The following is a 27,070-nucleotide window of genomic DNA, read 5'->3' on the forward strand; positions in this document are numbered from 1 at the left end:
CACTCTAAAAAATAAAAATAAATAAAAATAAACATAAAAATAATCTACTCTGGAGAAAGGAACAAAAACTCATTTCCAATAGACAAACTGTCACTTGCTTTACCCTTCATGATCCTTCAAAATAAATTCCAAAATAGCTTTTCTCTTTTAAAAAAAAAAAAGTGTTTAAAATAATTCCATTCACTATAGCACCCATAGTAATGTCATCACAAAATGTGCAAGACTTGTTCGAATACAATTACACTTTGAGAGAAATAAAAGATTCAAATAAATGAAAAGGCTTACCATATTCCTAGATGGAACAACTGAATATTTCAAATTGTAGGTAAACTCCAAATTAATTTGGAGGTTGATGTATGTGCTCCCTGTGGCTGCTATACCATATTGCCACAAATTTTTGGTGGCTTACAACAGTACAAATTTATTCTCCCACAGTTCTAGAGGCCAGAAGACTGAAATTGGTATCAGTGGACTAAAGTCAAGCTGTTGGCAAGGCTGAATACTTCAGAGGGCCTTAAGGGGAAAACCCATTTTCTTGCCCTTTTCAACTGCCAGTGGTGGCCTGTGTCCTTGACTGGTGGGGGGGGGGGGGGTTCCTTCCTCCATCTTCAAAGGACCATAGGTCTCACCTGGATAATCTAGAATAATCTCTCCATCTCAAGATCCTTAACTGAAGGATCTACAAAATCCCTTTTGCCATATGAAGAAACATTCACAGGATCCAGGGATAATGACATATATATCTTTGGTAGCCATTTTTTAGCTCATCACAGCCTGCCCTAAAGTTCACATCCATCCCACAAGCAAAATACATTTACTCCACCCTAACCTCCAAAAGTCTCAACCCATTACAAAATTAACCCATGTCCAATGCTCATCTAAAATATCATCAGCTCAAAAGTCTCATATCTCATCATCTAAATCATCTAAACAAGCTATGGGTGAAACTTTGGTGTGATCCATAATCCTGGGGTAAGATTCCTCTCCATCTGTATAGACTTGTGAAACTAGAAAACAAGTTCTCTACTTCCAAAATATAATGGCAACAATTGTTGACACTGGCATTCATAAAGGGAGAGAGTGAAAGGAAAACAGGAGCCACCAGTCCCAAGCAACTTTAGAATCCCACAATGCAAATCCTGTTAGGTGTCAAAACCTAGCAAGAATCCTCTGTGGCACAAGGCTCCAGCCTGTCATCCTTTTTGAGGAATGGTAGCATGTGTTTACAGGTGAATAGTCTCATCAGTCCATTTACTGTCTGTAGGGTTTGGGGAGTCCAGCAGCCTTTTTCTGTTTTGTTTTCTCTACTTCCCTCTGTTCAAACTGACAATGTTTCCTACCAGTATAACATTCTCAAAAATGCTGTGAGTCTCCTTGCAGGTCACAGAGACTCGTTTCATTAAACAAGAGGCTCCTCCACAGGTCTTTCTTGGATAATTTCATTTCTATTTCTGACTTCTGCTAAGATGGCTGAGGGGAGCCATGAGTCACACACCCAATCTTCTCAGCACCCACAAAACACTGTCCAACCACACCCATGCCTTTTCTACAAAGCACACTTTCCTAACAGTGAATCTTCTAATTTTAGCACTGTTGCTACCTAGATAGGCTGAGAATTTCCCAAATCATCAAGTCCTGTTTCCCTTTTAACATAACAGTTTTTTCCTCAATTTATCATTCCCCTCTCACATTTTATTATAAACAACAAGAAGAAACCAGGCCATGCCTTCAACACTTTGCTTGGAAATCTCTTCAGCTACATGTCCAAGTTCCCCACTTACAAGTTTTGCTTTCCATATATGGACAGGACACAATTCAGCCAAGCTTTCGGCCATAACCGCCCTTCCTCCAGTTTCCAATAACATGCTCATTTCCTTCTGAGCCCTCTCCAGCAGCATCTCTAACATGTTTCTACCAATAATCTGCTCAAAGCAACCTAGGCTTTTCCTATTCTGCACCTCAAAAATCTTCCATCTACTCATTACCCAATTCCAAAGCCACTTCTACAGTTTTAGGTATTTGTTACAGCTGCACCTCACTTCCAGACACCGAAATCTGCATTGGTTCCCTATGGCTGCTCTAACAAATTATCACAGACTTGATGGCTTAAAACATTAATTTATTCTATTATAATTCTAGATGCCACAAGTCTGAGACTGGTTTCACTGGACTAAAGTCAGGCATGGGTAGGGCTGATTCCTTCTGGAGGCCTGAGGAGAAAACCTATTCCTTGCCTTTTTCACCCTCTAACAATTTTGTTCCCTCAGATTGTGGCTTCTCCCAATACCTTCAAAGTGCATCACACCAATCTCTGCTTCTAGCATCACTTCACCTCTTCCTCTTCATGTCAAACATCTACTTCCCTCTTACAAGGACACTTGTGATTATATTTAGGGTCCATCAGGAGAATCCAGGATAATGTCTCACTCTCAAAATCCCTAATCATATCTGCAAAGTCCATTTTGCCCTATAACATTCACAGCTTGCACATTCATATAGGGCACATTTTGCCCTATAACATTCACAGCTTGCAGTGATTAGGACCAGATCTTCAGGGGCCATTATCCAGTCTACCATGATCAGCGTACAATTTCATGAAACTCCACGTAAGAGTTTTTGAGAGACTTTAACAAAATCACTATACAGAAGAAAATGGCAACACAGTTGGAGGACACTACACTTGCCTCATCCCACAAACCCAAATAGACAACTGTCAAATCATCCTAAATACCCCAGAAATGAACCTGAAGACTAACAGAACAATTCCACAACTAAAGGGTGAGAGGAGGCCATATTGAAGAAGAAGACGACGACGACGACGATGACTACGTCGGCAGCGGCAGAGACTTAGACAAGTCAAAGGAATGCCAAGACAAAGGAATTCATCCCAAATGAAAGAACAAGATAAGATCATGGTCAGAGATCTAATCAAAACAGATATAAGTAACATGCCTGATCAGGAATTTAAAGCAACAGTCATAAGGATATTCATAGGAGTTGAGAAAAGAATGGAAGACTTCAGGGAGACAATTACCACAGAGATAAGAGTTAAAAAAGAATCAGTCAGAGGGTCACCTGGATGGCTCAGTCAGTTAAGCGTCAGATTCTTGGTTTCGGCTCAGATCATGATCTCATGAGTTCAAGCCCTGCCAGTAGAACAAATCAATGAAATCAGGAGCTGATTCTTTGACAAACTTAATACAATTGATAAAGCTCTAGCCAGACTTATCAAACAGAAAAGAGAAAGGACCCAAATAAATAAAATCACAAATAAGAGAGGAAAAATAACAACCAACACCACAAAAATACAAACAATTATAGGAGAATATTATGAAAATCTATATGCCAACAAACTGGACAACCTGAAAGGAATTGGTAAATTCCTAGAAACATACAGACTCTAAAACTGCAACAAAAAATAAAAAACGTTTAACAGACTGATAACCAGCAAAGAAACTGAACCCATAATAAAAAGTCTCCCAACAAACAAAAGTCCAAGGCCAGATGGCTTCACAGGAGAATTCTACCAAACATCTCAAGAAGAGTTAATACCTATTCTTCTCAAACTGTTACAAAAAATAGAGATGGAAGGAAAACTTCCAGATTCATTCTATGAGGGCAGCATTACCCTAATACCAAAACCAGTCTCCACTAAAAAAGAGAACAACAGGTCAATACCTCTGATGAACATGGATACAAAAATTCTCAATAGAACTAGCAAATGGAATCCAACAGTACATTAAAAGAATCATTCACGACGATCAAGTGGGATTTATTTCTGGGCTGCAAGAGTGGTTCAATATTTGTAAATCAATCATGGTGATACACCACATTAATAAAAAAAAAGAACCATATGACTGTTTCAATAGATGCAGAAAAGCATTTGAGAAAGTACAACATCCATTCATGATAAAAACCCTCAACAAAATGAGAGTTAGAGGGAACATACCTCAACATAATAAAGGCCATAAATGAAAAACACAGCTAATATCATCCTCAGTGGGGGAAAACTGAGAGCTTTTCCTCTACAGTCAGGAATAAGACAGGGATGTCCATTCTCACCACCATTATTTAACATAGTACTGGAAGTCTTATCCAAACAGTCAAACACAAATAAAAGGCATCCAAATTGGCAGGGAAGAAGTCAAAATTTCACTATTTGCAGATGACTTGATACTGTATAAAGAAAACTGAAAAAATTGCTAGAACTGATACACAAATTCAGTAAAGTTGCAGGACACAAAATCAACATACAGAAATCTGTTGCATTTCTATACACCAATAATGAAGCAGCAGTAAGACAAATTAAGGAATCAATCCCATTTACAACTACACCAAAACCCATAATATACCTATGAAAAAACCTAATCAAAGAGGTGAAAGACCTGTACTCTGGAAAACTACAAATCACTAATATAAGAAATTAAGGAGGACTCAAATAAATGAAAAGACATTCCATGCTCGTGGACTGGAAGAACAAATATTGTCAAAATGTCTGTATAACCCGAATCCATCTACACATTTAATTCAATCCCTATCAAAATACCACCAGCATTTTCACAGAGCTAGAACAAACAATCCTAAAATTTTGTATGGAACCACAAAATACTCCAAATACCCAAAGCAACCTTGAAAAAGAAAAGCAAAGCTGGAGCATCACAATTCTGGACTTCAAGTTATATTATAAAACTGTAGTGATTCAAAACAGTATGGTACTGGCACAAAAATAGACACATTGATCAATCAAACAGAACAGAAAACCCAGAAATGAACCTACAGCTATATGGTCAATTAATCTTTGACAAAGCAGGAAAGAATATCCAGTGGGAAAAAGACAGTCTCTTCAACAAATAGTGTTGGGAAAGCGGGACAGCAACATGTGAAAGAATGAAACTGGACCACTTTGTTACACTGTACACAAAAATAAATTCAAAATGGATGAAAGACCTAAATGAGAAACTTAAAACCATTAAAATCCTAGAGCACACAAGCCATAACATCTTTGACACCAGCCACAGTAACTTCTCTCTAGATATGTCTCTGGTGGCAAGGGGAAAAAAAGCAAAAACAAACCATTGGACAAAATAAATAAATAAATAAATAAATAAATAAATAAATAAATACCATTGGACTAAATAAATAAACAAACAAACTTTTGGGACTTCATCAAAACAAAAGGCTTCTGCACAGGGAAGGAAACAATCAATAAAACTAAACGGCAACCTAAGGAATGGGGGCAATATTTGCAAATATCTGATGAAGTGTTAGTATCTAAAATATAAAGAACTTAAAACTCAAAAAACAAATAATCCAATTAAAAAATGGGCAGAATACATGAATAGACATTTTTCAAAAGAAGACATCCAGATGGTCAACAGATACTTGAAAAGATGCTCCATATAATTCATCATCAGGGAAACATAAATCAAAATTACAATGAGATATCACCTCAATGAGATAAGCCCATCAGAATGGCTAAAATCAACAACACAAGAAACAACAGGTGTTGGTGAGGATGTGGAGAAAGGGAACTCTCTTGCATCGTTGGTGGGAATGCAAACTTGTGCAGCCACTATGGAAAATAGTATGCAGGTTCATCAAAAAGTTAAAAATAGAACTACCCTAGGATTTAGCAATTGCACTTTTAGGTATTTACCCAAAGAATACAATAGTACCAATTCAAAGGTATACATGCATCCCAAGGTTTATAGCAGCATTATGTACAATGTGGAAACAGGCCAAGTGTCCATCCACGGACAAATGGGTAAAGATGGTGTGGTATATATATACATACACATATATATACATAATGGAATATTACTCAGCCATAAAAAAAAGAATGAAATCTTGCCATTTGCAAGGACATGGATGGAGCTAGAAAGTATTATGCTAAGTAAAATAAGTCAGTCAGAGAAAGACAAATACCGTATGATTTCATTCATATGTGGAATTTAAGAAACAAAACAAAGGATCAAAGGGGAAAAAAAGAAAGAAACACACCAAGAAATAGAATCTTGGGATGCCTGGGTGGCTCAGTCTGTTAAGCAGCCAACTTCGGCTCAGGTCATGATCTCACGGTCCATGAGTTCGAGCCCCGCGTCGGGCTCCGTGCTGACAGCTCAGAGTCTGGAGCCTGTTTCAGATTCTGTGTCTCCCTCTCTCCCTGACCCTCCCCCGTTCATGCTCTGTCTCTCTCTGTCTCAAAAATAAATAAACGTTAAAAAATTTTTTTAAAAAATAAATGAAAGGGGGAGGGACTCAATATTTGCTTAGCTATTTGAAGGGAAGGGCATTCCAGAGTGAAAAAATAGAAGCAGATGCTAAATTGTGTGAAATGGTATGGCTATAGCAATTTTTTAAGTAGATATAAAACTGACATAGTAAAAGAAGGCTTGGAGGAGATACAGGTAAATTATTTCCAAGAAAATCTATTAATACAATTACAGAATTTATTAGCAAGTAAAATATTAGTAAAGTCTTCATTTTTCAGAAAAGTGAAGAGGTTCAACACATTCTGGCAAAAACAAGAAAAAATATCCCTAAGAAACCCAGTAGGGGCACCTGGCTGGCTCAGTCAGCAGAGCACGCAACTCTTGATCTCAGGGCTGTGAGTTTGAGTCCCACACTGGGTGTAGAGATTACTTAAAAATAGAGTCTTAAGAAAAAAAAAAGAAAAGAAAAGAAAAGAAAGAAAGAAACCCAGTGATTGGTTAGGTGACACCTTTTAGTTCCAGTGTGGTTCTTTGTGACATCACTGAATTTAACCCTGAATCACTATAACTGATGATGTTATAATGATCATCAGTGTATGCTGTGCTCACTAGAATCTTAAATGCTTTGAGTAGAGCATATTAACCTCTACTCAGAGCAGTTCTGCTCTGTGACCAATTTTTGGCTATAGATTTTTCCCCCCCGATTGAGAAAGATGTCCATTCAAGGACTATCCCTGTCTTTTTCTCTGTTGTTGATCTGCTTCCTTAGGGAGAGCTTCTGCATTTGTGATGGAACTATCTGGACAAAGGTTGGATGGGAGATTTTTCCAGAAGAAATGCATTGTCTGAAAGTTAAGCCTTCTCCATCTCACTGTCTACCTTACCCTCTGGACAAACTATGCTGCAATTTTGCTAATGTGGATATACTGGAGAGTTCTTTACACCTCGTTTATATTTTAGTACAAGCTCTGTTTTTAATCCTGTCTGTTTTATCTGTGCATTACCTGTGGATGAAATGGAAAAAACGCCAAAAACAGGTGAATTAGTGATGAAAATAGTAATAGTTATAAAATATCAAAGCCTTTAAAACAAAAGATTATCAGCTTCTTTGAGGGAAAGTACCATGTCTTATACCTCTTTGTAACATCTCCCTGACCCCACCACTCATCCCTCAACATGTAGTACAATTTGTTGTCTTGCATGTACTAGGGGCTCGACAAAAGTGTATTGAATTAGGAAGTCCTCAAAACAATGTAGCTCAACCCCTCTCAAGTTACAAAATACATCAAGAAAGTAGTGAGCTAGAATGGATACGAAATGAAATGAGTCGAATGGATAGGAAATGAAACTGGGCCCATAGGTAAGTCATTTGATCTTTCTCAGCTGCCTCAACCATAAAATGAAGCATCTGGACAAGAGATCTGTTAAGTCCCTTCCAGATATATCTAAGAAAGCTAAGTATGTAAAAGTGCACGTGTATTTTTTTTTCTTTTTTAAATAGACCGTAAACTTATTTCTAATGTTAGGATAACTTTCTGGGAAATGGCACTCTTAAACCAATTTCCCACTTGGCACACCCCCCCCCCCCAATGCACCATATTTTGAGGCAATTTTAAAAGCTGACTGACCTTCACAACTATTAGATATTTATAAAATTGCTATGATTTGATTGCATTATACATTACTGTTCAGTAAAGGAAAATATTTTGCTAATATTCAAATAATAGTATTTGCTCTAACCGTAACAAGCTTATATTAAATGCTTGCTGATTGTGATAATGATCACCACAATCTTACATGGGGGCGAACAGAAAAGAGCATCTCTTCTACACTTATTCCTTTTTTCTATAGTAACCTTTCTATTGTGTAGATAAATAATGTATCATTTTTGGAATTTATATATATCCAGGGGCGCCTGGGTGGCTCAGTTGGTTAGGCGACAGATTTCGGCTCAGGTCATGATCTCACAGTTCGTGAGTTTGAGCCACGCGTCGGGCTCTGTGCTGACAGCTCAGAGCCTGAAGCCTACTTCAGATTCTGTGTCTCCCCTCTCTCTACCCCTCCCCTGCTCACACTCTTTGTCTGTCTCTCAATAATAAATAAATGTTAAAAAAAAGTTTTAAGTGTATATATCCAGAAAGCAAATGTAATTTGAACTACAGTAAGAAAAAAATCTATAATATCATCTGTCTTTCTCCCTTTAGCTAAAAAAACCAGCCTCCTCAGATACATTTGGTAATGATCCAGAAAATCAGTCCCTATATGACATTGATCAAATACTCTGCCGGCTGGTGGCCACAACATCAATGATGTCCAAGTACCTGAATCAGGTGTCCTGTCATCCTCCAGCTAAGAAAGTCAAACACCGAAAACTAAAGAGGATGAAGAATGAGGGAGGAGAAGGAGCCAGAGGAAACTAGACCTATCCATATGCAAACATATCTCAGTCCAATATGGAGATTAGAGACAACTCATTCAAGGATAAAAATGTTCTTTGAGAGCCTTTGTAATTTTCTGTTACTTTACCAAGACTTTCCAAACAAGTATGGGTTGAAAAAGTACTTCTATTCAGCTGAAAAGGCACCCAAACTTACTATAGTGCTGAGAAAAAGATTACGTACTATCACTTCTTCGTGTTTAAGTATTTTTTTCTTTTTAGTGTGTTAGATTGCTAATCATTAACCAATATGTAGAACAGAATCTTGCTTTAGTGTTTCAATAAATCTCTGATTTAAATAATATTTGTGCTTTTTCTTACTTTTCTGAGCAGATCTTTGGGCCACATGGAAACTTCTAATTTCCCATCTCATATTGCCAAAATAGTATGGAAATATTAAGAAACAGATTAATTTTCAGAGAGGGAGGCAAACCATAAGAGACTCTTAAATACAGAGAACAAACTGAGGGTTGATGGCGGGGGGTGGGGAAAATGGGTGACGGACATTAAGGATGGCACTTGTTAGAATGAGCACTGGGTGTTATAAGTAAGTGATGAATCACTGGGTTCTACTCCTGAGGCCAACACCACACTGTAGGTTAACTAACTTGAGAACAAATTTTAAAAATTTAAAAAAGAAATGGATTAATTTTTTAAAGTATAAATTTCTCCATTTTCGTTATGACAAATGATGAAGTAAGTATCAACATTTAAAAATTTTTAGTCTTTGGTTGATTAAGATTGCTCAATTTTTAAAAAGTAATCCAGACTTTTATTGATCAGCCACCTCATTTTTATAAGTATGGTTACAAATTGGAAGATTTGTCTGAGACTAGGAAAGAAGATTTGATTTAAAACCTGTTGAAAACCCCAGAAAAATATGCCAGCTCCATAACATACCTCCCATCAATATAAGGGAGGAAAAAAACTTTTAGAAAACAATTCTTGAGACAGTAACATATAACTCTATAGTCTTTACAAGGCATAGGATGGTGCCTGCCTTGAGTTATTGTGGATTATTAAACGTTTGCTTATGATTCCAGTTTCCAGACTGTCCTTCCTTCCTCTCTCCCGTACCACAACCCTACTCCTACATCTCCAAAAATGATTCTTCCATCCCTTCAGACTTCTGACCTGTCAACCAATTCCCTCTAAAAGAACATGTATACACATTTCTTCTAATGGGGACTCTTGAACACTTGCAAAGTCTCCAAACCTCGAAAACTTTCCAAAGAAATTTCTAACAGTGGAATTTTCAACAGTATAAAGGGAATTCTTTTTAGGGTAGGTATTAGAGTACAAAACTGGGCTTTAACAGGATGCCTGGAGGCCAGCAAAGGGGAGTTGTGGCCAGCTATGGGGTGAGGGAAAGTTACAGACCTGTCCCGAGGGCACTCTAAAACAAAGCTACAAGACACTGGATCAAACCACACAAGCCCAAGGCAAAGAAGGCTGGAAACCCTAACCAGGTAAAGGAATAAATGTGCCAAACCCTGCTCCCAAGAAATTCCCTCCCCAAGTGCTGAATATTCCATCCCCTAGTTAACAATTGTCAGTAAAAGACAGTGACCCAAAACCAGAGCACAAAGCTCTCCCTTGAGCTCACCCCCTCTCACAACTCGAGAGCGTACCCTCACTTTAATAAACTTTCCCACTTGCTTCTCTTGATTGTTGTCTGATCTGTCCTTGAATTCTTTCTTGGGAGGATGCCAAGAGCCTTCAATGACATCCCTGGACAGGCTAGACAGAGGCCTCAGGGTCCCGGTGCAGGGGGCGGGGGGCAGGGAGTCCTCCCCAGTCCATCTGACAGCATAGGGAGTCCTCTACCCCTTAAACCTCTCCAGGTGACCCCTACTCTAATCACTAGAACAAGAAATAGCAGTGGTTTAAATTCTCATTAAGTCTGAAGCAAACAAATGTTAAATGTTTCTCTGAGTAGTTGGTGTTTCAGACATCCCATACATTACCATGAAGCTCCAGTCCTTACAATTCCATCACTGATCAGAAAACAGAATGCTAGTTTATAGTATTATAGTCTTCTTTTATCTTAATTATTAGGAAATATTAGGTATAATTCCCCCAGGAATGTAAGGACCCAAACGAAGCAGATGGGTATTAGGAAGAAGAAAACCAATGGAAGCTCATACCCAAAAGCCCCAAACTGTTTCTTTTCAGAAAAGTTACAGTAAAATTTGTCCCTGGTTTGTGTTTTTTTAAGTATCATGGGTCATTCTTCAAAAATGGATTTTAAATTATACAATATGAATTTCACCTACAATAGCTATTCACGGGGGATCAATTCTTTGCTATTTGTTTTCTTTTTACTTACAGATCTAACCATGAAATTGAAGGTATTCATAAAAACATTGTCCCTAGAAAACATTAGTACAAGTGGGCAATTATCTATAAAGTAATGCACAAAGTATAACATCTTTTTCTTCCCAAAAGTGATACCTTGCCTCAATTCCTTATTTCTATTCTCCAAGCTCCCCCTCTCATTTTACTGATAAGCAAGTTCCTTATTGCTACCAGATGAATCTTCCTAAATATCACTTTCATCTTCTTCCTTTTCTACATACAAACTTTCAATGGCTCCCAGTAGTTACAGAAATGAAATGAAAACACCTTAGCCTGACATTTAAGGGTATAATCTGGCTATAATAATAGCAGCAACATTTTTTTTAATGTTTTTATTTTTTGAGAAAGAGAGAGACAGAGCACAAATAGGGCAGGGCCAGGGATAGACACGGAATACAAAGCAGGCTCCAGGTTCTGAGCTGTCAGCACAGAGCCCGACGCGTGGGCTCGAACCCACAAGCAGTAAGATCATGACCTGAGCCAAAGTCAGACGTTCAACCAACTGAGCCACCCAGGTGCTCCAATAGCACCAGCATTTTTCAAGTGCTGATCACACACCAGGCCTTGTGGTAAGTGCTTTATATCATCTCATTTCATTCCTCACAACTAACCCCAAGAGGTAGGAACTACTATTGGCTCCCTTTACTGGAAAATAAAACTAAGGTATAAAGAATTTAAGGATCTTGTCTGAGGTCACATAGGTTTCAAGTGGAAACACCAGTATTTAAACTCAAGCAATTTGATTCAAAAGTGCATGTACTTACTCTTTTACAATTCCATCTGTGCAGTAACCCACCCTTGCAAATTATGATTTTCTTTTCCAGTAAGGCAATCTCATCACTGTCCTCCAAAATGCCACTTTCATTCCCAGCCCACAGATTTTGCTCACACCCTGTCTCCTTCTATTGGATTAAAATCCCACTCATTCTCCAAGGCCCAGCTCAACTCCAACATGTTCAGACTTCACGTTCTCTGACAACCCCATAGCATGTACCACCTGCTCTGCTGATTTTAACCCTTACTCATAGTCTTTCTTATGTTGTTACTTATGTCTATAGCTTATCATCCTCCACCTAACAAATGTACAGAGGGAAGGAACAACCCGTTGTACCTACGACAATGCTACGCTCATAGTGGGCATTTAATAAATCCTCGCCGAAAGCAAAATTGCAGATAACTATCCAAAATGAATGCCATGAACTTCACAAGTACTGGATTTTTTTAACCAGTGTGTATACACATACATAGTTACACAGGTATTATCTCCCTGAAATCTCTAAGCTATGTTCTATAGGGTTGCGAAAATGAATTAAGCAAAATATCACTAAAATTCAAAAGAGCACATAGCTTTCTGACCTTTGACTGAAGCATTAACATTCATGCAGAAAAGTGAAAAAATTATAAATGTACAACTCAATGAATTTTCACAAATGAACACACCATGTAACTAGCAACCAGATTAAGAAAAAAACTACTACATCCTAGAAGTTCCCTCATACTAGACAGGTAACTGCTATTCTGACTTCTAACACTATAGATTAATTTTGCCTGGAAAATCATTTTAAGTTATTATAACTTTCTACCTGGGAAAGCAAACATATGACTCAAATATGCCATTTAAAAAAAAAGTTGAAAATGGTGCTGGGAGAACTGGACAGCAACATGCAGAAGGTTGAAACTAGACCACTTTCTCACACCATTCACAAAAATAAACTCAAAATGGATAAAGGACCTGAATGTGAGACAGGAAACCATCAAAACCTTAGAGGAGAAAGCAGGAAAAGACCCCTCTGACCTCAGCCGTAGCAATCTCTTACTCTGCACATCCCCAAAGGCAAGGGAATTAAAAGCAAAAGTGAATTACTGGGACCTTATGAAGATAAAAAGCTTCTGCACAGCAAAGGAAACAACCAACAAAACTAAAAGGCAACCAACGGAATGGGAAAAGATATTTGCAAATGACACATCGGACAAAGGGCTAGTATCCAAAATCTATAAAGAGCTCATCAAACTCCACACCCGAAAAACAAATAACCCAGTGAAGAAATGGGCAGAAAACATGAATAGACACTTCTCTAAAGAAGACATCCGGATGGCCAACAGGCACATGAAAAGATGTTCAACGTCGCTCCTCATCAGGGAAATACAAATCAAAACCACACTCAGATACCACCTCACGCCAGTCAGAGTGGCCAAAATGAAGAAATCAGGAGACTATAGATGCTGGAGAGGATGTGGAGAAACAGGAACCCTCTTGCACTGTTGGTGGGAATGCAAATTGGTGCAGCCGCTCTGGAAAGCAGTGTGGAGGTTCCTCAGAAAATTAAAAATAGACCTACCCTATGACCCAGCAATAGCACTGCTAGGAATTTATCCAAGGGATACAGGAGTACTGATGCATAGGGGCACCTGTACCCCAATGTTTATAGCGGCACTCTCAACAATAGCCAAATTATGGAAAGAGCCTAAATGTCCATCAACTGATGAATGGATAAATAAATTGTGGTTTATATACACAATGGAATACTACGTGGCAATGAGAAAAAATGAAATATGGCCTTTTGTAGCAACATGGATGGAACTGGAGAGTGTGATGCTAAGTGAAATAAGCCATACAGAGAAAGACAGATACCATATGGTTTCACTCTTATGTGGATCCTGAGAAACATAACAGAAACCCATGGGGGAGGGGAAGGAAAAAAAAAAAAAAAAAAAAAAAAGAGGTTAGAGTGGGAGAGAGCCAAAGCATTAGAGACTGTTAAAAACTGAGAACAAACTGAGGGTTGATGGGGGGTGGGAGGGAGGGCAGGGTGGGTGATGGGTATTGAGGAGGGCACCTTTTGGGATGAGCACTGGGTGTTGTATGGAAACCAATTTGACAGTAAATTTCATATATTAAAAAATAAAAAAAAAAAAATAATAAAAAAATAAAAAATAAAAAATAAAAAAAAAGTTGAGGAATGGTCCATTCAACCTAAGTCTCTCAGGAAATGGCCCTCAACATAAACCATATATATATATATATCATATATATATATAATATATATATATATTCTTATAGGAAATTATTGTTGAAATTGCTAGAAGTTAGTCAATCAACTAGCTTTCAATATGTACAGTTTCTATTAAGTACAATGTTGGAGGCCAATAGCAAAATAGAAAAAAAAAAAAAAAAAAAAAGGAAGATTTCACACATCACCACCAGTGACTTGTGATTATATCTACAAATAAAACATGGTGGCAAAAGGTGAAAATGCTAATCATCTCTTGCTTTGTTGATGGTATAACCTATCACTCATAGGGAAAAAAAATCCATCACTCAGTCTGTTTGCTACTGTCATTAGCTAGATCCCAAGACCTGACCTTCATTGCCCACTTGCTTGTACTCACCAATCCCTGTTGCACATTTTTCCTTAAGCTCCTTTCTGGCTTATCTCTTAACTCAGGCAAATGGAAACCGAAACCACCCCTCAAGTACAGGAACTGCCCTGAAAGACCACCAGCCCAGACCACGCAGAATAGTTTCAGCATAACCCCTGACTCATGCCTGTGCAGATGGACTGTAGAGTGACCTCCAAAATGATCGACAACTACCTTTACCTTATTATAATACTAAAATCTCCACCCAAGGAGGAGCACGAGCCTCATTTGCATAACATACAACGTATGTATAGGCCTGTTTCCTTAAGGTGCATGTGGGATCTTATGTGCACCTCTACAAACCATGACAAGGATTCCCTTGTTAAATATTCATCTTAACCCTAAATTAAAGAAACCCACTCACCCTTGCTTGGGGAGTCGCAGCTTTGGAAGTTCTTCTTTGTGATCTCCTAATTTGCTGCAAATAAAGCTTCCTTTGTGCAACAACTCTCCTGGTGTAGTTTCTATCTGTGACTCACCAAGGAACAAACTCATGTTGGTTCAGTTACACCACTACCTTGTAGGCTTCCTTACCTGCCCAGTCCAGGAATTCAACACACTCGGTCTGGGAATACCGAGCAGCAACATCTCGAGCTCTTTCTTCCCGAAAGTTCAGAGCTTCTATATCAACATCCAATTCCACAAGTGCTTTCAAAGTTTCCAAACGACCCCAGGCTGCAGCACAGTGTAAGAGTGTGTAACCTAACAAATAGAATGAAGATGGTCAGGTCAAATAGACTACATTGTTTTAGGCCATTTTATTGAACAGAAGATCACAATGGCAATCAAGTATTAAACAATTACTGTGGGCCAGGCACTATTTTAAGTACTTTATATATAGTAAACTCATTTACTTCATAAAAACCCTATGAAGTCAGAACTATTATAATCCCCACTTTAAAGATAAGGAAACTGAGGTCCAGAAACTTGCCTGAGGAACACAGCCAGTAAATGACAGGTGAAAGATACCAACACAGGCAGCCTGAAGTCTAAGCTTTTCAACATTTCTAAGGAAGACAGCAACATCCCTAGCAGTAATTTATTTTGGAGCACAATTAGACCAATGACTTTAGTCTAAGGGATTGTCAGCAAACTCTAATTGCTAGCATTATTGTTATTTTTAAAAATTTAAATCCAAGTTAGTTAATACACAGTGTAATAATGATTTCAGGAATAGAATTTAGGGATTTATCACTTACAGATAACACCCAGTGCTCATCTGAACAAGTGCCCCCCTTAATGCCCCTTGCCCATTTAGCCCATCCCCCCACCCAATAGTCCCTCCAGTAACCCTCAGTTTGATCTCTATATTTAAGAGTCCCTTATGGAGACACCTGGGTGGCTCAGTTGGTTAAGCATCCAACTTCGGCTCAGGTCATGATCTCCAGTCCGCGAGTTCGAGCCCTGAGTCAGGTTCTGTGCTGACAGCTCAGAGCCTGGAGCATACTTTGTATTCTGTGTCTCCCTCTCTCTCTCTCTCTCAAAAGTAAATAAACATAAAAAAAAGTTTTTTTTAAAGAGTGCCTATGGTTTGTCTCACTGATTTTATATTATTTTTGTTTCCCTTCCCTTATTTTCATCTGTTTTGTATCTTAAATACCACATATGAGTGAAATCATATGATATCTTTCTCTGACTGACTTATTTCGCTTAGCATAACACACACTAGTTCCACCCATGTTGTTGCAAATGGCAAGATTTCATTCTTTTTGATTGCCGAGTAATACACACACACACACACACACACACACACACACACACACACACACACACAAAGTCTTCTTTATCCATTCATCAGTTGATGGATATTTGGGCTCTTCCCATACTTTGGCTATTGTCAATAGTGCTGCTATAAACATTGAGATGCATGTGCCCCTTTGAAACAGCACACCTGTATCCCTTGGATAAATACCTAGTAGTGCAATTGCTGGGTCATAGAGTAGTTCTATTTTAAATTTTTTGAGGAACCTCCATACTGTTTTCCAGAGTGGCCGCACCAGTTTGCATTCCCACCAGCAGTGCAAGAGTTCCTCTTTGCGTCCTCACCAACATCTATTGTTGCCTGAGTTGTTAATTTTAGCCATTCTGACTGGTGTGAGGTGGTATCTCATTGTGGTTTTGATTTGTATTTCCCTGATGATGAGTGATGTGGAGCTTCTTTTCATGTGTCTGTTAGCCATCTGGATGTCTTCTTTGGAAAAGTGTCTATTCATGTCTTTTGCCCATTTGTTTACTGGATTATTTGTTTTTTGGGTGTTGAGTTTGATAACTTCTTTATAGATTTTGAATACTAACCCTTTATCTGATATGTCATTTGCAACTATCTTCTCCCATTCTGTTGGGTGCCTTTTAGTTTTGCTGACTGTTTCCTTTGCAGTGCAGAAGCTTTTTATCTTGATGAGGTCCCAATAGTTCATTTTTGCTTTTAATTCCCTTGCCTTTGGAGATGTGTCAAACAAGAAATTGCTGCAGCTGAGGCCAAAGAGGTTATTGCCTGTTTTCTCCTCTAGGATTTTGATGGCTTCCTGTCTTACATTTAGGTCTTTCATCCATTTTGAGTTTATTTTTGTGTCTGGTGTAAGAAAGTGGTCCAAGTTCATTCTTCTGCATGTCGCTGTCCAGTTTTCCCAATGCCATTTGCTGAAGAGACTTTTTTCCATTGGATATTCTTTCCTGCTTTGTCAGTTGCCATATATTTGTGGGTCCATTTCTGGGTTCTTTATTCTATTCCATTGATCTATGTGTCTGTTTTTGTGCCAGTACCATACTGTCTTGATTATTACAGCTTTGTAATACAGCTTGAAGTCTGGCATTGTATTGTCTCCAGCTTTGGTTTTCTTTGTCAGGATTGCTTTGGCTAGTTGGGGTCTTTTCTGGTTCCATACGAATTTTAGGATTGTTTGTTCTAGCTCTGTGAAGAATGCTGGTGTTATTTTGATAGGGATTGCATGCTAGCATTATTAATACAATCATACAAATTATGACAACTATGTGTGCCTTTGGTTTGGAAATTAATCATCTGAATTAAAACTGAAAATATGACCCATCAAATTAGAAAGTTGTTTTTTAGACTAACTGAGGCAACTACTATGGGGATGAAAAACGGGGAGGCATCATTAAAATGTTTTCACACTGGCTTAAAAAAATCAAGTCACAAGTTCATGGTTTCAACCTACCCACAGGATGTATTTATGACTCATTTAACCGGCCAAAGAGGCATATACTACTACTATAAAAAGAATTGAGCAAAAGAATGAAAAGATGTATTGAATCTATTAAGTACTGGGCACTTTATGTACCACTACTTCATTTACACCTTCACTAACCTTCTGAAGTCAGTGTTGTTAGCTCCATTAAAAGATACAGAGGAAAGTGAAGGTTAGAGATGCTATACATTGCCCAAGGCCACACTCATAGTAAGTAGCCAAAGCAAGATTCAAACCCAGGTCTGTTGCCAAATAAAGGGTTTATAAGTAGTAGAAAACAACACCTAAATGTTTGTCACTGAGTACAGCAGGGAAAGAGAGGCTAATGATTCCTCCACTTTCTTCGAGAAACCTCTCCTTGGCTCCCTACTTGCCATATTCCCACAATTCCAGTTCTGCTTTACATCAAGGTGTAAACTACCTTTGGCTTGAGGATATCATAACCAGAAGGGTTAATAAAGGAATCAAAAATAAGATGAAGTGAACTACTCCGGATCAGCCAAAATTGGAATTACCTCCCCTCTTTGGCCCAACCTTTCTTTTAGTATCACAACAAGTGAGAAATTTCAAAAACCAAGAGATAGACACTGGCCCAAGAATTTCATTTTGCCTTTATCCTCTACAAAATGGGGGGCGTGGGGCAAGAAATACCCTGATACCACCCTTATTCTTGCTTTCTGCATGAAGTCTTCAATGAGCTGAAAAGTCCAGGGCCCCTGATTTGCTGGGGGAGGGAAACACTATCTACAGACAAGATGCTGCTAATATGACCAAGAAGACATTCCAAGTGAGATGTTCTGGCTCCTTATACTGCTTTTCTCAAGGCTAATGTTACAGGCCACTGGTAACATCTAATTTTTTTTCCTATTTAATATGCATAGTTTAAAAACAAGAAAATATATTTCTAAACAAAAGAGGATTTTAACAAAAAATTTACATGTTTTTAAAACACCTTTACATGTTTTTCCCCTTGTTGAAGATGGCCTCTTTTCTAGAAAGAAACACACAGATACTTGTAGTACATTAAGCCCATTGCTGTCCCAGAAGAAGAAAAATATTTAAATCAGATTATTTCAAAAGCATCCATATGAGAAAGGGATTTTCTTAACGTCCTCCATAATGTTGTCAATGAGCAATGGATCCCAGGAGAGGGATATAAGGAAGGCCACATGTTAGAAATCCTAGTAGCAAGAAAGGTACCATAAATGGAACTGGGAAGGATTAGGGTTAATTCTTTTTTTTTAATACAAAATTTATTGTCAAATTGGTTTCCATACAACACCAAGTGCTCATCCCAACAGATGCCCTCCTCAATACCCATCACCCACCCTCCTCTCCCTCCCACCCCCATCAACCCTCAGTTTATTCTCAGTTTTTAAGAGTCTCCCATGGTTTGCCTCCTTCCCTCTCTGTAACTTTTTTTTTCCTTCCCCTTCCCCTCCCCCATGGTCTTCTGTTAAGTTTCTCTGGATCCACATAAGAGTGAAAACATATGGTATCTGTCTTTCTCTGTATGACTTATTTCACTCAGCATAACAGTCTCCCGTTCCATCCACGTTGCTACAAAAGGCCATATTTCATTCTTTCTCATTGCCATGTAGTATTCCATTGTGTATATAAACCACAATTTCTTTATCCATTCATCAGTTGATGGACATTTAGGCTCTTTCCATGATTTGGCTATTGTTGAAAGTGCTGCTATACACATTGGCGTACAAGTGCGGATTAGGGTTAATTCTAATTGAAAAATAATCCCTTTGTGGAATACTACTACTTACTAAATAGAAAGGGAGTCAACTGAGCAGGTAGTTCATAGTAAGGCAAAAGATCAGACAAGAAAAGGAATCTTTTCCTCCATACAGGCACTGTTATCCACTCACTACAATCCTATAAAGTAGGCACTAGCATTGTTCTCATTTATAGATAAGAAAACAAAAAAAGAAGATAAGTACTTTTCTCTGGGTTGCTGTAAGTTTTTTTTTAATGTTTACTTATTTTTGAGAGAGAGTGAGAGCAAGTGAGTGAGAAGGGGCGGGGGGGGGGGGGGGACAGAAGATCGAAAGCGGGCTTTGTCACAAACCATGAGATCATTCATGACCTGAGCTGAAGTCGGACACTGAGTCACCCAGGAGCCCCCAGCATTGCTATAAATTAATGAAGGTATATGGTAAGGTCAAAGTCCAAGAATGGGGATGATGAGTCAAAAACAAAAAATAGGCCATGAAGCAAAATACTCACCTATCTAGAATATTTCTCACAGCCTGCCTACCACCACCACTACCAGAATCTTTGAATTGCCCAAATTATGTTGTTTCATGCCTCTACAACTTTGAATATGCTGGGGTTTTTCTCTACCTGAAATAATAATTACAGTAATGAAATAAAATAATACCAGTATAACTTTAATGCTTACTTAGTATTAATACTGGTGTTTTATAAAATGGAATTCAGAATTCACTCTTTTAAATTAGTGAAACTATTTAATACATTTTAAATATGAAAATGTATAAACACAAGATATCAAAGAAAAGTATAAGTATGAAATCGATATGTTAAGTGTATATTTTCATTATATTAGCAATATAAATTATCAAACTGAAAAAAAATAAGGATAAAAAACACTATAAAGAAATGTAATTAATCATGAAAGTTTCAAGTGAAACATTATGTGATTTTTCTAAATGTCCAACAATATCACCAAGATATTTTTGAACAATTTTTTTTTAGCCATTGAAGTTTTTCTCACTCAACATTAGTTGGAAGTGGTTATAAACTAAAACCAAGTATTTTACTTCAAATTATCTCACCTCTAATTTGAAGAGAGAGATCTCTGAATAGCTTTTTGCTCTTTTGCAAACACTGCAATCTTTTTATTAAGAGTAAGCTGTAATTTTTCCCCAGAGAAAATATTGCTGGTTCATATTTGTCTTTTTTAGTTTCTTCATGTAAAAGAGATTCCGTTTCAGTTTTCTGATCAAATTCAAAATGATGAGATTCATATGTGACTTAGTTGGGAAGTTTTGGGACTCAGATTATTCTTACAACAGAAATTTTGCAAAGCCACAATATGGGCCATCCAAATTTGTAGACTTCAGTTTGGCTTTTTGTATACATTGAGCAATTAAATCATTTGTTTTCAATCCATACGTGATTCAAATTTCATTTTTTAAATACAAAATAATACTATTATACCTATAAAAAGACCAGTGTTTCAGTTACCTTAAAATAGTGGGTAAATATTCTAGAATATGCACAAGATTGTAATACTAAAATCTGATACTATGATTACTACACTGCCTGCCATGCTTTATCCCTCAACTCTCCTTTGTCTGGTAAACTCTTGGTCATTCTTCAGGATTCAATATAAGTATCGCCTCCTCTGTGAAGCCTTTCCCGACTGTGTCCAATACTTCCAGGTCAAGTTGATTTCTCTCTCCTCTAAGCTATCTCATACCTTATCTCACCATATAGTAATTACTTATATATTTACATATTTGTTTTCTGCTAAACTGTGAACTTGCCCAAGTCTGAATTCATTCATATTTCTATAACCTCAGCTCTGAGCACAAGGCTTGGCTGTTACTCCACCCTTAATAAATGTTTGCTGATTTTATGTGGAAAGAAATTTTTAAACAATAATTTGTTCTGGCTATGCCTGCTTGAGTACAGTCGGGTTTAGTGACCAAAGCCTGGCCACAACCAGAGGAGGTTCCATAATCAATAAACAAACTACAGAGATCTGTCCTTGGCCTCATAAGAAAACAAGGCATTTCCCAAAAGACCAGAAGTCAGGAAGATGTAACACAAAAGACCTCAAATAGCCAAAGCAACCTTGTGAAAAACAAAAAACAAAAAACAAAAAAAACCCAGTATGGTACTGGCATAAAAATATACACATAGATCCATTGAACAGATAGAAAGCCCAGAAATGAACCCATAACTGTAGCCAATTAATCTTCAACCAAGTAGGAAAGATTATCCAATGGAAAAAAAGACAGACTCTTCAAGAAATGGTGCTGGGAAAACTGGACAGCAACATGCAAAAGAATGAAACTGGGCCACTTTCTTAAACCATACACAAAAATAAATTCAAAATGGATACAAGACCTAAATGTGAGACAGGAAACCATAAATATCTTAGAGGAGAATACACACAGTAACCTCTTTGCTATCAGTAGCAACTTCTTTCTAGATTTGTCTCTGGAGACAAGGGAAACAAAAGCAAAAATAAATTATTGGGACTTCATCAAAATAAAAAGCTTCTGCACAGGGAAGGAAACAATCAACAAAACTAAAAGGCAACTTATGGCATGGGGGAAGATATTTGCTAATGACATATCTGATAAAGGGTTAGTATCCAAAATATATAAATAACTTATAAAACTCAACATCCAAAAGATGAATAATCCAATTTAAAAATGGGAAAAAGAAATGGATAGACACTTTTCCAAAGAAGACATACTGATACCTGAAAAGATGCTCCACATCACTCATCATCAGGGAAACAAAAATCAAAACTACAACGAGATATCACCTCACACCCATCAGAATGGCTAAAATCAACCACTCAAGAAACAACAGGTGTTGGTGAGGATGTGGAGAAAGAGGAAACCTCTTGCATCGTTGGTGGAAATGCAAACTAGTGCAGCCGCTTTGGAAAACAGTATGGAGGTTCTTCAAAAAGTTAAAAATAGTACTAACTGAGGATCCAGCAATTGCACTAGTAGGTATTTATCAAAAAAAGACTAGGGGCGCCTGGGTGGCGCAGTCGGCTAAGCGTCCGACTTCAGCCAGGTCACGATCTCGCGGTCCGTGAGTTCGAGCCCCGCATCAGGCTCTGGGCTGATGGCTCGGAGCCTGGAGCCTGTTTCCGATTCTGTGTCTCCCTCTCTCTCTGCCCCTTCCCCGTTCACGCTCTGTCTCTCTCTGTCCCAAAAATAAATAAAAAACGTTGAAAAAAAAAAAATTAAAAAAAAAAAAAAGACTAAAATACCAATTCAAAGTGATACATGCACCCCAATGTTTATAGTAGCATTATCTACAATAGCCAAACTATGGAAACAGCCCAAGTGTTCACTGATGGATGAATAGATAAAGATTTGTCATGTATGTATGTACATATGCATACATACATACATACATATATACATACAATGGAATATTACTCAGCCATCAAAAAGAATGAAATCTTGCCATTTGCAATGACATGGATGGAGTTAGGGAGTATTACACTAAGTGAAATAAGTCAGAAAAAGATAAATACCATATGATTTCACTCATATGTGAAATTTAAAAAACAAAACAAACAAAGGGGAGAGAAAGAGAGAGAGGGAGGCAAACCAAGAAAGAGACTCTTAACTATAGAGAACAAACTGATGGTTACCAGAGGGGAGGTGGCGGGGGGAATGGGTTATGGGGATTAAGGAGTGCACTTGCTGAGATGTATGATGTATGGAATTGTTGAATTGCTATATTTTATACATGAAACTAATATTATACTGTATGTAAACTAACTGGAATTTAAGTAAAAACTTAAAAAAAAAACATAAGTAGCTTCTGGGACATCCTTAGGAGGGAGAACAAACTTATGATCACAGAGGCAACTGTGGGGCCCATCTCTGTTGGTATAGATGCAAACCTGGATACTTCACAGTTCTATGAACAAGGCATTTATTATGATCCAAACTGCAGCAAAGATGACCTGGACATGATATTCCAGTGGTTGGCCATGGTTTTGAAGGAGCAAAATCGGGTAACAATAAATCCTGGATTGTCAAGAACAGCTGGGGTATAGACTAGGGCATGGATGGCTACATAATGATCGCCAAAGACCAGGATAACCACTGTGAAACTGCCTCCGTGGCCAGCTTTCCTACTGTGTGGGATGATGGTAATAAAGAAGCCCTTGATTAGGAAGAGAATATGCAAAAGAGGAATTTTATCTTAACACTGACCATATTTTATTGTGTGGGGTAAAGCAGCTGAACCACTGAAGATCCAAGTGTGATTTGATTCTGTGACATTTTACATTGGTAAATGTTCCTCTCTCATTATCACTGTAAACAGCTTTGTATGAATCTGTCTGATAACTTGTAAATGTTCATGTTTTAAAACAATGTATGAAATCAGCAAAACTAAAAGGCAACCAATGGAATGGGAGAAGATATTTGCAAATAACATATCAGATAAAGGGTTAGTATCCAAAATCTATAAAGAACTTACCAAACTCAATACTCAAAACACAAATAATCCAGTGAAGAAATGGGCAAAAACATGAATAGACGCTTTTCCAAAAAAAAAGACATCCAGATGGCTAACAGACACATGGAAAAATGCTCAATATCACTCATCAATAGGGAAATACAAATCAAAACCACAATGAGATACCACCTCACACCAGTCAGAATGGCTAAAATTAGGGGCGCTTGGGTGGCTCCGTCGGTTGAGCGTCCGACTTCAGCTCAGGTCACGATCTCGCGGTCCGCGAGTTCGAGCCCCGCGTCGGGCTCTGGGCTGATGGCTCAGAGCCTGGAGCTTGCTTCCGATTCTGTGTCTCCCTCTCTCTCTGCCCCTCCCCCGTTCATGCTCTGTCTCTCTCTGTCTCAAAAATAAATAAACGTTAAAAAAAAAATTAAAAAAAAAAAAAGAATGGCTAAAATTAGTAACTCAAGCAACAGCAGATGTTGGTACGGATGCCGAAGAACCCTTTTGCACTGCTGGTGGAACACAAACTGGTACAGCCACTCTGGAAAACAGTATGGAAGTTCCTCAAAAATTAAAAATAGAAATACCCTACGACCCAGCAATTGCACTACTAGGTATTTATCCAAAGGATGCGGATGTGCTGTTTCAAAGGGGCACATGCACCCCAATGTTTACAGCAGCACAATCGACAATAGCCAAAGTATGGGAAGAGCCCAAATGTCCATCATTGTATATATATATATATATACACACACAGACACACACAATGGAGTATTACTTGGCAATCTAAAAGAATGAAATCTTGCCATTTGCAACAACATGGATGGAACTAGAGTGTATTATGCTAAGTGAAATTGGTCAGAGAAAGAAAATATCATATGACCTCACTCATAGGTGGAATTTAGGATAAAAAACAGATGAACATAAGGGAGGGGAAGCAAAAATAATAGAAAAACAGGGAGGGGGCAAAACATAAGAGACTCAAACACAGAGAACAAACTCAAGGTCACTGGAGGAGTTGTGGGTCAGGGGAGGGGCTAAATGGGCAAGAGGCATTAAAGAGGACACTTGGGATGAGCACTGGGTGTTATATGTAGGGGATGAGTCACTGGATTCTACTCCTGAAATCATTATTGCATTATACGCCAACTAACTTGGATGTATAGTAAATAAATAAATAACAAATAAAATAAAACCATGTGTTAAGTTTTACCTTATAAAATAAAACCGTTTGAAAGTGAAAGAAAGAAAGAAAAAGGGAAGGGAAGGAAGGAAAGGACAAAAGAAAGAAGAGAATGGTTGTATGGGCAGAGAATGGCTATAAGTATTGGTTATTTCCCTCATGAGCATATGGCTGACTGGGAGCTGCAGGTTGCTGCCAGGATCACAAAAGTATCACACTGCTTATTGCTAGACTGAGGAAAGATCAAAATTCAAAGTGTGGTTTGTACTGAATGTGTATCAGTTTCACACCATCGTAAAGTCGAAAAATTGTAAGACAAGCCATCATTAAGTCAGGAACTATCTGTGGTCCCCCCTTATCCGCAATTTCACTTTTCACAGTTGTGGGCACCTGCAGCCAACAGCGGTCTGGAAGCAGATGATCCTCCTTCCAATGTACCATCAGAAGGTCAATAGCATCCTATTGCTATGTCACAATGCCTACGTCATTCACTTCATCTCATCACGTAGGCATTTTATCATCTCATATCATCACAAGAAGGGTGAGTGCAGTACAATAAGGTATTTTGAGACACATTTACATAACTTTTATTATAGCATAATTTTTCTATTTTATTATTAGTTATTATTAATCTCATACTGTGCCTAGTTTATAAGTTAAACTTTATCATAGAAAAAAAACATAGTATATATACGGTTTGGTACTATCTGCAGTTTTAAGTAGCCACCAGGGTCTTAGAATGTATGCCCCAGGGATAAGAGGAAACTACTGTACTTGAATAATCACCTTCGTACATGTTTCCTTGTGAGATGTGTGAGATTTTCTCAAAGATATATATCTAGAAATGGGATTCTAGATCATAGGGTACATCTATTTGCAACTTTATATGAATGTTCTTCAAAGTGGTTATACAATTTACACTCCTTCCAGCAGAGTAAAAGAATTCCCACTTCCCCTACCTTCACCGTACTCAATGCTGTCAGATATTAACATTTTTATCAAGCTACCAGTAGCGGTAGCTCATTGTTGAAATTTGCATTTTAATAGTGAATTTGAGGACATTTTTATATACCTATTGGCCATGAACATTTCTCTTCCGTGAATTGTTTGTTCCTATCTCTTGGGATCCTCTCTCTCTGCCCCTTTCTCTGCTCTGTCTCTCACTCAAAATAAATAAATAAACTCTTTAAATAAATAAATAAACAAACAAACATTTTAAAAACATATATATATATATACACGTATGTTTATATATATGATATATTTTTCCTTTAATAACTTTGTTTTCATGTCTTATTTTAAGATACTGAGTGATATCTCAAGAATATAACAATCCTCCTCTATGTTTCACAAAGTTTGAAGTTTTCTCTTTTCACGTTCATATCTTGCATGAAACTGTAATTGATTTTTGTGCACAGTACAACGTAGGATCTAATTTAATTTTTTTCCAGATGAATAACCACTGTTCTCCACATATTAAATAGCTCATCATTTCCCCACTGAAATTTAGGGTCAGCTTCTCAGTTTGTATTTTTTAAAAACCTTAATGTGATATTAATTAGATTGATAAGTTAATTTGGAAGAAATTGCCTCTTTATGATATTTAATCTCACTGTCTAAAACATATATTTAATCTGGGTATTCTTTGATGTAATTCAATAAAGTTTAAAGTTTTTGCCATAAATGTCTTACAATTCTTTTATCAGATTTATTCCTAATCTCTGTACAGTTTTGCTGTGAATAAGATTTGTATTTTTATTATAGTATCTGATCATTGATGGTTTATAGAAAGCTACTGATCTGGGATATTGGTCTTATGTTCATATTCTTGCTAAATTGAATTCTATTAGTACTAATAGTACACTCCCTTGGAGGGAGTTTCATTTCTTCCACTCAGATCCTTATATTCAGTAGTTTACTGGTAAATATTTACCAACTAGTTCTCTGGGAAGAAATCCTTGATTTGTACCATTAGCAATTTCCATGATATATATATACTAACATGGCCAACTTCAAGCTACCAATGCGATGTCAACGAATTACAAACCCC

At 37.7% G+C, this 27,070-nt stretch overlaps 2 protein-coding genes across 3 annotated transcripts in view; one reads left to right on the top strand and one right to left on the bottom strand.

Moving 5' to 3' along the window:
- ANKRD45 (ankyrin repeat domain 45) overlaps nt 1–27,070 on the bottom strand; it is a 49,672-nt gene that overhangs the window by 10,666 nt on the left and 11,936 nt on the right. For both annotated transcript variants that reach the window (XM_042925762.1, XM_042925761.1), the window contains exon 3: nt 14,962–15,129. In XM_042925762.1, coding sequence (XP_042781696.1) covers nt 14,962–15,129 — 168 coding nt within the window. The remainder of the gene's footprint in view (nt 1–14,961; nt 15,130–27,070) is intronic.
- Nucleotides 6,790–8,953, top strand: TEX50 (testis expressed 50). Its single transcript, XM_042925763.1, has 2 exons — nt 6,790–7,249; nt 8,417–8,953. Exons 1-2 carry the CDS (start codon nt 6,926–6,928, stop codon nt 8,630–8,632), a joined length of 540 nt encoding a protein of 179 aa, XP_042781697.1. The 5' UTR covers nt 6,790–6,925; the 3' UTR covers nt 8,633–8,953.

The sequence above is a fragment of the Panthera leo genome, chromosome F3 (assembly GCF_018350215.1).
Source record: "Panthera leo isolate Ple1 chromosome F3, P.leo_Ple1_pat1.1, whole genome shotgun sequence".
In the NCBI taxonomy this organism is placed as follows: Eukaryota; Metazoa; Chordata; class Mammalia; order Carnivora; family Felidae; genus Panthera; species Panthera leo.

What these genes read in the sequence shown, in the direction of transcription:
- TEX50 (XM_042925763.1), top strand. Translation starts at nt 6,926, where the DNA reads ATGTCCATTCAAGGACTATCCCTGTCTTTTTCTCTGTTGTTGATCTGC. An exon ending in GGAAAAAACGCCAAAAACAG is followed by an intron (nt 7,250 to 8,416) that starts GTGAATTAGTGA and finishes TTCTCCCTTTAG; the next exon opens with CTAAAAAAACCAGCCTCCTC.